General features: G+C 41.1%; 1 protein-coding gene across 1 annotated transcript; it reads left to right on the forward strand.

The window, feature by feature from the left end:
* The first annotated feature begins 491 nt into the window (after positions 1 to 491).
* On the forward strand, positions 492 to 11,837 carry MAL2 (mal, T cell differentiation protein 2). The gene is made up of 4 exons (XM_015856236.2): positions 492 to 795; positions 2,084 to 2,254; positions 7,340 to 7,498; positions 9,970 to 11,837. Exons 1-4 carry the CDS (start codon positions 661 to 663, stop codon positions 10,039 to 10,041), a joined length of 537 nt encoding a protein of 178 aa, XP_015711722.1. The 5' UTR covers positions 492 to 660; the 3' UTR covers positions 10,042 to 11,837.
* The last annotated feature ends 305 nt before the right edge of the window (positions 11,838 to 12,142 follow it).

A 12,142-nucleotide genomic window follows, 5' to 3' on the forward strand; every position in this document is an offset into this window, starting at 1 on the left:
CGTGGATTTAAGAAAAGCAAACTGTGCCTGACTAACCTTATCACCTTCTGGAACAAAATGACATCTTCTAAGCACAGGGGGTGAGCAGTGGATATTGCTTCCCTGGACATCAGCAAGGTACTTCATTTTCAACAGCCCCTCTCCTAGACAGACTAGCAAGGTACAGATTGGATGTGTGGTCTGCAAGGTGGGATGTGAACCTGGCTAACAGGCTGCACTCAGAGGAGTGCTTTTACTTACACAGGCATCCTGTCACAAGTGGGATATGCCAGGAATCAGCACTGGGCCCCACAACGTTCAACATCTACATAAATGATCTGGATGCTGGGATTGACAGCATCCTCACCATGTCTGCTGATGACGCTAAACCGAGTAGTGAGATGGACACATCAGAAAGGAGAGTCCCATTACACAGAGACCTGGACAGGCTGGGAGGGTGGGCAAACACGAACTGTGTGATGCTTAACAAGCTGCTCCCCAGCACAGCCCGCAGCGGGGCAGCCCGTCCAGCCGCGGGGCGGGGAGGGCAGCAGAGTGAGAGGCTGCCGGGGCGGTGCGCCGAGTCCCGCCCGCACCTGTTCCCTCCTCCCTCCTTCCTCCTCCTCCTCGCCCACCTGCCCGCGGCTCCGCGTTCTGGCTGCGCTCGGCAGCAGCAGCGACATGTTGCCCAGAGGATCCTCGTCCATGCCGCCGCCTCCCAACCCCGCTGCCTACTTCCCTCCACCGCGGGTCACGCTGCCCTCCGGCTTGGAGATCCTGCGCACCTATTCCGGAGCCTTCATCTTCCTGGAGATCGTGAGTGCGCGGGCCGGGCTGCCCCGTTCTCCCCTTGTCTCTCGCGTTTCCCTGCTCTCCACACCCGCCGCCCTCCCTCCACCTGCCGCCGTCTCGCCCACAGCGAGGGCGGCCGCGCTGCGCCTCACCTGCCATTTTGTGAGCGGCCGTGTGGGGAAAGATGGAGCCGTGCCCGGAGCCGTGCCCAGGGCGGCTGTGTGTGTGTGTGTGTGCCCTGAAAAGTTCGTGTTATGGGTTCTGTGCGAACTCCTACAAGTGCATTTAGCGTGTACTATCAGGTCTGTACGTAACAGAGCCGCACCTGCAGTCTTGTGGAACTGGAGGAAGGTTGGTTCTACACATTGGCTAAAAATGGAACCCCACGAGCAACCTGAAGGCCTGAAACTGCTGGGAGTTCCGAGCTGAGGCTGGCCATGCGTGTTACATTCATACAGCTGCAATGTAACGCTAGGGAGGACCCAACTAATTTTGTCACTGATTACAACTAATGTTATTGCAGGCATCTGTTGGAAGATGTCTCCCTTCCAACCTGCATTCGATGAAAGTTCTCTGAATCTGCCAATGCATTAAAAAAGACGATGCCGTTTCATCTCCTTTGTCTTATCTGATTACAGCTACAAAACTAAATAGTATGGGATTGAATCCAAATATGATGCGTATCCCTATCATGCGAACTTCAGTGTGTGCATATATATGGTAAAATTTTCAGCAACAGCACAGAAATTACTTGAGTTTGCCAATCCCATTTTCAAGGCTACTTTAAGAAAGGCTTTGTCAAGCCAGTGCCTAATGCCTACAGTTAGTGAGAACAGCAGTTGGGCTCTTAGAAGATCACAGAGCCATAGAATGGCTTGTGTTGGAAGGTACCTCATAGATCATCTAGTTTTTACCCTGTGCTATGGGCAGAGCTGCCACCAACTGGATCAGGCTGCCCAGGGCCCCATCCAACCTGGCCTTGAGCACCTCCAGGGATGGGGCACCACAGCTTCTCTGGGCAGCTGTGCCAGCACCTCACCACCCTCTGAGTAAAGAATTTCCTTCTGACATCTGATCAAAGTCTCCCTTCCCCCAGATCCTATTGCTGTCTGCCCATGTTAAAGAGTTGCTCTCCCTCCTGTTTATATAAGCTCCCTTCTTCAAGCACTAGGAGTACTCTTGAAGTGCCTCCTCTAGGTTTCTGAAAGCAATCTCAGGGCTTGATCTGTGATACAAAGTGCTAATTCTTTGACAGAGAGAACAAAACTGAAAGTTCTTTCACAGCTCATCACCTGTCTTCCTTTCCTTACAGCTGTTTGGAACAATAGTCTGGATTTTGGTGGCTTCTACACAAGTTCCACTGCCTCTGCTGCAGGGATGGGTGATGTTCGTAGCAGTGACTGCGTGGTTCCTGTCCCTTGTGTTCCTGTGTGTCTTTCTCTTCGGTTATTCAAATAGAATCGCTGTCAACTGGAACCAGACAGTAAGATATTTCAGAAATATATTTTTAATAAGTATTAAATATAAATAATATATGTGTTCATTCATATATATTTGTAGAAAATGTGTATTCTGTTTTATAAATTGAAAATGTTTGATGTACTTACACCAAGTCTGAATGTCTGGCCTTCTGTTTATAATAGGAATTCAGAAATGGAAAATGGCAGAGTAAGGCTATGTGGATGACAATGACCTCTCTAACAGTGGAGGCTGAGAGTACCTAGGGAATGAAGCAGTGTACTCTTCCTCTATAAGCACATGAAGGGCATAAGCTGCAGGAAGAGAACTAGTTTAGTAAAACATGAAAATAAATTTATTTAAATGGTCAGAAATATTATGAAGTGGAAATTAGAAAGTATTTTCCAACTGCTAGAAAGGTGAAGTATAAAGACATACCATTTCCTTGAAAACATTACGTATATTTTTGAACACATTGTCTGATGTGATTGCCTGGGGTAGCACCAGACAAAGCACCCAGGTTGTCTCCTTAGTTTCCTAAGACTGTCTTTAGCTGCCTTGTGGGTCTGCTCCTTAAAGCCAGGGCTGCTCTGACAGCTGGTTGTTATAGCTTAAACTAGAGGGAATGGTTTAGAACTAGAGGGAATGGTTTTAAGCTGCGTCAGGGGAGATTCAGGCTGGACATTAGGAAGTATTACTTTTCGGAAAGAGTAGTCAGGAATTGGAATGCACTGCCCAGGGAGGTGGTGGAGTCACCGACCATGGGAGTGTTCAAGAAACGCTTGGATGTGGCACTGAGGAATATGATTTAGCCAGGAAGTATTGGTAATGGTTGGACTAGATGATATTCTAGGTCTTTTCCAACCTTGATAATTCTGTGATAATTCTGTGATATATAGTCAAAGAAGGCATGAGCTGCAGTATGATGTAACTTAACCTTTTTCTAGGAGATATTTGTCATCTTTAGGGGAATCTTGGGGACATTACAGTCTTCATTATGCTCTGCTCAGTTCCTGTCTAGTGTGAAGACAAGACTTAATTCATGCTCTAATGGAGCGCTGTGTCTTGTGCCAGAAGTTCTCACAGACTGTGCCTTCCTATTGAAAAGGGAAGCTGTGGTTCTGTTTTTCACCAACCACGCAGATATCTTGGCTTATTGACTGCTAATTTATCTACTCCTTGGTTGTCGTAAGCTGATTTTTTACTGTGAGGTTTTGAACGCAAGGTGGTATGACTCTAATAATGCTGGGAATGAGTAATAACAGGTAGCTGAACTGCCATCAAAGTGTGAATCGTTTAGAAAAAATCTTCAGAAGTATCCAAACTTCTAAAATATTAAAGCATGTTTGTTTCTAACTGCTCATCACATTCACTTTGCTCCTAGGTCCCTTTGTTTTCTTACTGACAGTCTGTGATCATAGCTGGATTTGTCATTTTCAGCATCAGTATATTTGTTTATCTCTGTGTTCTAGTTGTTCATAGACATCTCATTGAGACTAATGCTCTTAAAAGCAAAGTCATAGAGCTTTGTAAGTTTGTGGCTCTGACAATTTCAAACACCATCGATGGTAACAAACTGGATTATATGAAAATGAGCAGGATACTACTAAAGCAAATATGCATTCAATCTCAGCTTTCCAACACAATGCAGGCAGTAATTAAGCTAATAATGAGTTACAATTACAGAATGCCTTGCAGGGATTTGTGCTGTGACATCCCCACAAGTTATGATGCAACAAAGCCTTGAGCATGTGCATCACTTAAGTAAATTAGTAGTGTCTTGGGTTTCATTGAAACTATTTGCCAATTTACAATTATGAATCTGCTTAATGGTTGCTGGATGAGGGCATAGTCTCTTATAGACTAAAAATCTTTAAACAACGTTGTGTCTTACACATTGGCTTCTTTATGTTGACAGTGCGAGGTTGTGCTGTTCATTTTCTCCCCTTGTGTGTGATAAATCACTGAGAAACTCTCAGTGTCAGGAAACTGCTGGATGGCTTGTATTAAAGCTGTCTGTGGGACTCTGACTTACTCCAAGAAACTGTCATAACTAAATATCTGAAGTAAATATAATGTGAATCCTTTCAGCTCTAGCATGGTAGCAGAAATCCATCCTCTTGCAGTCTTCAATAAGAATAACACTAGGTCTATCATTTGACCACTGTTCTGAGGTATACAAATGTTCTGCAGCTTGACACTAGAGTCTTTAGTAGCACTTCACAAGGATGTTACCTTTTGTTTCAAATAAGTAATTCCCAGAAATACTTAAATTATTTTGTATGATTATGCAGTTAAAGGGTATACCTGTTTATTTTAGGTTCACATGTATGTATGTAAATATGCGTTTTTGCTACTTCAGAAACTAAATTTGCAATAGGACTCAGAAGGTGCATGTCATTCAATTACATCAGAATGGGTAGAGTCATGGTTTGGTTATGTTGGAGTACTAATGTATCATATATAGATTCATGAGGAAATGTTGACTCAGATTCTGGAAGTTTAGGTGTGAATTTGAAGGGCAGCATGGGATTTTACAGGTGTACGTTTCACAATACATTATGACATAATTAGCACCACTGAACTCATACTTAAAAAGAATATGATGCTACACAGTGAAAAGCTGGAGAAAGAAATGAACCTTAGCACATGGCTCTGCATTAAACCAGATGGTGTGAGAAATAGCATTCTTTATGACCTCACAGCACTCATGTACAGAATTAGTTGTGAACTGAGACATCATGCAGATCTGGTACTGATTTATTTGGTTTTTTGTTTGAGGTTTCAGTGATGATACAAGTGTCAATGTAATGGAGAGTTAGGCAGCAAATTCACAATTATTTTATATATATATTATATATTATTTTATATATTTTTTATATATATATATATATTTAAAATAATTGTGATATATATATATATATATACCACACACACACACACACACACACATATATATATATATATATATATATATGTGATATATATAAATATTTATCCTTTAAGTAATAACATCCTGGGTTTCTTGGTTATAAAAACCATAACCTTGTGAATGTGAAATCTTACTGATGCTGTATAGCTTTGCTGTAATTGCTGCCAGGAGAAGAAAAATGTAGAGCTTGGCAGGAGAATGGAGGAAATTAAGGAGTTTGTCTTTTTAAATACCTCTCCTGTATACAGTCAGCACTGCCTTCTTCATGGAGCTGTTTGTGCTTCTTGGTGAGCTATGGTGTGCAGCCAGTAAGCCTGAAGTAGTTGCATGCCCAGTAGCTCACCACTAGCAAATGTCCTCATGGGTTTGTGCAGAGAGCTCTGTGTTGTTGGAAACCTGTGCTATGAGATTAGTGTGTCAGGCCATGGTGGATCTGGTTTTTATTGCACAGTGACACACCTGCGTGTTGTATGCCGTGGGGCATGCAGGTGTTAGTGTGATGCTTCTGGTAGTGAGAAGTGCTTCCTTTAGTTTCAGGAGCTGCTCCAGCATTCTCATGCACAGAGAGCTGCTGGTTCCTACTGTTTTTATATGAGGTAACAGATGTTACAGAAGACCTGGAGACTGAGGGAACGTGTCCCATGCCCAAGGCTTGAGATTTGGCAAGCCTGACAAATGGAGGACATCAGCGACCTGCTGCCCTCTTTTCTTCGCTTATTTCTGTGAATGTCAGTGCAGTCTCCTATTGATCACTTCCTTTTGAAATATGACTGGAGAAAAGAAAAAAGGCAGCTGGGATGGAAGTTAGGAATTACACCATAAGTTGGGAATTACTGCAGTGACTTTAGCCTCAAGTGGCTCTTTATTAAGAGAAAACAATTTCCTGGCTAAATGGAACTGAAAACTTTAGTAGCACCTTGTTTCATAATTCTAAATAGGGGAAGGCAATGCTTCCCTACCTTGATATCAGATATTCAATAGATAAGGGTATTGCACAGTAACTTCCAATGCATCTGAGTGCTGACTGCTGTTGTGATGAGTCACATGGAATGCTTCCTAAGTTCTCACTCCTGATGTGCTGGTAGCCAATTGCACATGTGAATTACAGGTGTGTAATGAATTCATTAGTGCTTGAGTTAAGGAATGTTTATCGTGATTGTCACCAACAGGCATACATTTACTTGTGTATAATATTCAAAATGTCTGTACTTTTGCACACCTGCATATGTGCGTGCACCAAGCACATGGTGTGTAGATTCAGGAACAGAGTGCTTTACAAACGTCTGCTTTGCAGAATGAACAGAGGGAGATTATTGAGGAATATTTTGGACGTTTTGAAACTGTGATCTTGGATCTTTCTGTGTAGAACACTCTGAACCTCAACCCACAGAACGATTTAGGCAACAAAGCTGCTTTTGCATGTGCTTCAGTATTAGAGCCCAGAAGTGTTAGATGTCTAAACCTTGTAGTTAGCTGGTATACGTCCCAGAGCAGGGAACTGCCTAGAGAAGGCCAGGAGAGATGTGAATATAAAGCAAAGCCTAACTCCTCTCCAGACCCAGGCGTTTTATTCAGCATTATCACAAAGTACTTCCAAACTCTACTGTATTTTGCATAAAGTCAGAGAGAACTGTAGAAGTGCCTCAGTTCTTGGACTGTGTGCCTAGAAGTAAATTTCAGCTGTGTCAGGGCTGGCGTGTTTCTGGGCATTTCCATAAACAAAACTGAAGCATGTAAAGGGGAGCTTTTGGAGTTTAGGTTATATCTGAGAAGGGACTTTTAGAGACTGCAAGTTTGTACTGTTTGTGTTGTGATAGAGCTAGCCTGTATGTCCCCTGTTTTTAACCTAAGCCTCACTAGGGGAGAATTCTGTAAGCTCCCACTTTTAGCTTTAAAGTGATCTGAAAAGGTCAGCACACGTGCTTGTAGATGAGTACATGCCTCTTAATTTGAAAGAATGCAGGGTTTGGGGAGAGGGAGGGCTGCCCTTTATTACTAATTATGTTGAGTTGCTTATAATTGTAGGCAGTTATGAAAATATGTTGTGCTTAAGCATTGCTTATGAACGATTATTATCACTGCTTGTTTCATGTTTCTGTGTTGGATTTCATTTATGCTGAGACTAGAAGGGTTAGATATGTATAGCAGCCTGGACTGAACCTGTTGTTTGCTTTTCAGGACTTCCTTTTCCATGGTGCTACTTTTGTCTTTTATTTTGGAGCTTTTCTACTGCAAGCAGCAACTACATCCCTGCATCACTACCCTCGCAGATTAAATTCCACCACATCTGTGACTATTCTGGGTGATCATGAATATAACATAAGCATAGCAGCCTCGGTATGTATTTCATGAACTTGTACCTAGCAGTGGAATTCTGATGTAAGCACTGGTAACCAGCCTTTCAACTTGGGAACTGCGCTGGAATGGGAAGAGGGATTGTGAGGAAGAAAATAGTCTTTGAAAGCAGCAAACATTCTGGAATAATCAGCCATTCTTACAGTGGCATGCAAAAAAAGTGCAGTGATCTGTTAATGGAGCCTAACGAGATAGATGCTTAGATGGTACTGTTTACAGTAGTGTTTTAAGTCTGTGATTACTACAGAATCTAGTTTTTAGGTGAGATATTTAGTAAAAATAATGCTAGGTATTGAAATAGAAGCAAAAGATGAAAACTGAGCCTTCATCAAAGTGTCAGGTATGACTTTCAAGCCTGCTCTCAAACTTGTAATTGCTTGGGTGTTTTGATACCTTTTAGATAGTCCTGAGCATGCCATAGGGAAAAATGTTGGACTAGCTCCTTATAAAGCTCCAGGTACATATTTTCTGATGTCAAGCATAAAAAGCAGCTGCAAGGGGCGTGCTATCTCCTGTGGCAAGGATTAGAGAGCTTTTATTAATCAATAAAGCTCTCTAAGCTAAGCTCAGATTGCCTTTTTATCACTATAATTGCATCATCACTGAATCACCATATCTGGTGATGTGTGTGTTCATTGCTGAGTCAGAAAATACACAGACCTTCAGCTTTCTCCCTAGCTGGACTCCTGAATGGCAAGTAGTGGTGTGCCAGCAGAATTAATTGGAAGAACTGAAACTGCTGCTTGTTTTGTGTTTTGGGTTGGTTGGTTGGTTTGGTTATTGTTGTGTTTCTGAGTTTGGGCTGTGGGATTTGTTTGTTTGTATTTGTATCTTCCAGGGCATCTCACATACTTAAAGGAACTTCCTACATTTATTAAGTTTCTGAATCATTTTGGGGGTATCTCTTGTCTTCAGAACTAGATAACCGTAGATTTTACACAATAAATACCTTCAGCTCATATTAGAGTGGGTCAAAATGAATGAACCCAACGTCTAAGAGTTACACCGTTTCTTCAAGATTAGGAAAGAAAGGCCTTGTACTTTGGCAAGCTAGGCTCTGAAAGAGTGAATTGAGTATGTCAGTCTTCAAGACACAAATTCCTCACCATTACCCACTTGCCTGTGACATAGTCCAGCACAAATTCCTGTATGACCATGGCTGGTAGACAGATGATGTCTCTCAACTGTGTCTAAACTGGTGGAGAGCTTTGAATTAATTACATGTCTCAAATTCCATACTTCAAAGTAGCTCCGCAGTCCTTGTTTCAGTGTGTTCAGATCTTACTTGATACGTGGTAACTCATGTGTCTCTCCAACAACAAAGTACTGAGGAATACAAAGACTCTTTACCTCTTTCATACTCTCCTTCTTTTCTAAGAAGAGTTCAGTACTTCACAACCCTTGGATCTTTGTTCAGATGAAGTAAGAGGATGTGATTTTGTAACTCACCTTATCTGTTAATTAAGAGATGGTGGGAGATGGTGAATCAAATGATGTAGTTTTTAGTATCTTCTTCTTTTTTTTTTTTTTTTTTTTTTTTTTAATTAAAAGTACCTGATTAGGAAGTCAGAGCATACAAATAAACAAAAAGTGACCCTTTGAAACACATCAGTAAAACAGTCTACAAACAAATAAGATAAGGCCTTGCTAACTTTTCCATCTGAAAATGACTTTCTAGTTGTGTATACTGCAATTAAAATGTATCTTTTGCTTTTATGAATAATACTCCTAGGATCTATTCAAACCTTGATTTATCAAATCAGTGCATGTGTGGAATCAAGGTTGTTATCGTTGGATCAAATCTATATGTTCTAAGAGAAAGTGTCCTTGATCAGTAGTGGACAATATGAGACATTTTTGTTACTTCCAACTCAGTTTCTAACTTCTCCCTTCTTGTTTATGTTACATACTCACTTTTGCCGTGGCACTATCTACAGTTCTTATCTGTTCATTTTCTTGAGCTGTAGCATCTTCCTGACATTTCTCAACAATCTGTCATGTCTTTTTCTCTGGTTGAAGAGGCCCAACTGTTTCTTTCTGCAAGTAAAAGGCTCTGCTGTTTGGAGGGACATCTCGTTCATTGTTTGCCAGTAAAGGCATTTACCTGGATACTTTCTAATGAAATACTAATCTTAGATTCTCAGTCTAGATAAGAGGAAACTGAAATATCAAGCGCTTAATTTCTACAATAACACACAACCTCTTCTGTTTATATCCTATGTCAAAATATCTTCAGCAGCTAGCAGCTAAGATAATAACAATAAGGTGGGCTTAAAACAGAGTTTATGAGAAGGCTTCAGATGATACCAGGTCTGTCTTTACTACTGGGGGGGTACCTTTTGAGTCGTTTGTGTTGTTACACTAATTTAAAATAGAAAAAAATATGTAGAGCAATATAATGTGTGATTCACTTTTTTTCTCTTCTTTCTCTTTTCTCCCTGCTCATCCTTTAGATTTTTGCCTTTGCAACAGCTGTTTGTTATGGTTTCAGCACAGCCCTGGCTTTGAGGAGATGGAAGCTATAGCAGTTGAAGAGACTTTGATTCCCAAGAGTTCAACTTCAGATCAAATTAAGTACTACTTGTCTGTTTTACTGTAATGTAATTCCAAAAAAGACTTTTTGCTTAAAATTCGTTTCCAAGTGCTGAAATGCAAATAACCCTTAATCAGGATTTCTTTAACAGAAGGTTCTGTCTCTTCCTCTTTTTTATTTTTTACTTTCTTTGGGAACTCCTTAGAAACGTTGTTTGTTGAATTGTAATCCAGAGTTCAGAGATAAACAGATGTTACAAGCAGATAACCGAATTCTGGTGCTAAACCAGAAGAACAGGAAGAAAACTGAAACTAAACAGACATGTTACCTGCATAGGCAGCTAAAAGAGCTACCCCCTTGTTAAGGCCTAGGATTGAGCTCTACGTGTGCTGCAGCATTACAGTGTGTTCCACACAGGTAGGACCTTGAGGCTCTTTGTAGAGTCATTGGTCTTACGTGTGCTGCTCCTTGCATGATCAGAGTCCAATCTGACTGTGATATCAGCTTAGTGTGTGTTATTAACTTTGTACAGAGAAAAAGTTTTAAATATCCATCCAGTGCAATTTTCTGTTGTTATTTTACAACCATATTCAGCTATGGTGATCTGATCATTCCAGCTTACTGTATTCTTTTGTAGATGGAAAATGTCTGGGATTGTCAAACAGTAATAGTTGATTAGTTTTAGAATATCAGCTCAGTCAGACCTATTTATACTGCAAAACAAACAGTGCATTTCTGTGGTGCGTGTATATAAGTGGCATAAATATGACAGGAATATTTGCACTGTTTTACTTTGTGGAAGTACAGCTTTGTTTTTGTAACTTAAGTGCTGCTTTTGTTACTTATTATGTGAGTCAGCGTCATTTGAATGGAATGTTACCAAATGGTGACTGTTGTCTGACCTCAATTCTTGCAGTGCAGTATTTGGTACATCCTGATGTTGGGTTGTGTTGTAAAGGTGTTTTTATTTGGACAGACGCCTATGCAACATCTCTCTGAAAGCAGTGACATGCAAAGCAGTCCGCCCATTACAGTGTTGGCTTTTGGCAGAAAGGCAGGTTAATTTGAATATTCCAGTTGTGTAATGACACGATTACAGACAGGAAATTAATTTAGCGATAGAATTGTGCCCTGCTCCTTAAAAAGTCTTGTCACTAGTGCCAAATTGATAATCTGGGAGCAAAAAAGTTCCCTGTCGTTCACAGAACTTTTTGCTCACTGCTTCTTGCCATTGCACCTTACACTTCTGCAGAGACCGCACCTTAGAATTCTACAGAGAGCAGCAATGGTTGGGTGAGGGAAGACAGGATTTTCCTCATTCCCTGACCTGCTCTTTCTCCTTGAGCCAACCAACGTGACAGCCTGTTATGAAGGGCACTTGCCAAAGTGGTCGGGAACAAGGATCTCTGAGAGCTGCCATCCTCATGGAGCCCTTCAGTCCCTGCTGACCCAGCACAGAGATTCTTAATAAAGACGCAGCAGTGATTGGCAGCCTTTCCAATTTCTGGAACCACTCAGTCCTGAATTACTGCAATGGGATGTTTTTGTATATCTTGTTTTCTGAAATTTTTATCTTCCAAAGATTTTGTACTCTGCCTGATTTTATTTTATTTTTCTAATCCTTTACTTGCATTGGAACTTGTTTTGTGAATGTTTTATCTAGAGCCATATACTTAAAAAATATATATATTTCATATTGTATAAAATATGTACAGTAACGCTGGAGTATATGGTTGCAAATGTTTAACAGACTTACCTAAGCAGCATTAAAGTTACTTAAAATGTTGATGGCAGCAGTCTGGTTATTAATCCTCTGTTTGGAAGGTAGCAAAAAAACTGCGTGGCAAGTCTGACCTTTTATGGAATCTCAGAATCGTTGAATTGGAAGAGACTCCTAAAGGCTGTCTGGTCCAACTGCCCTGCATTGATCAAGGACACCTACAGCTGGAGCTGGGTGCTCAGAGCCCCATCCAGCCCTTTCTTCTGAAAGACCACTTGTGAGTACAAACATGCACCCATATCCACTCATATATATGTGCTTGTATGTATGCACAAAGATTATGCATATTCATAATTGTGCAGAAAATGAACTT

The sequence above is a fragment of the Coturnix japonica genome, chromosome 2 (genome assembly GCF_001577835.2).
Source record: "Coturnix japonica isolate 7356 chromosome 2, Coturnix japonica 2.1, whole genome shotgun sequence".
In the NCBI taxonomy this organism is placed as follows: Eukaryota; Metazoa; Chordata; class Aves; order Galliformes; family Phasianidae; genus Coturnix; species Coturnix japonica.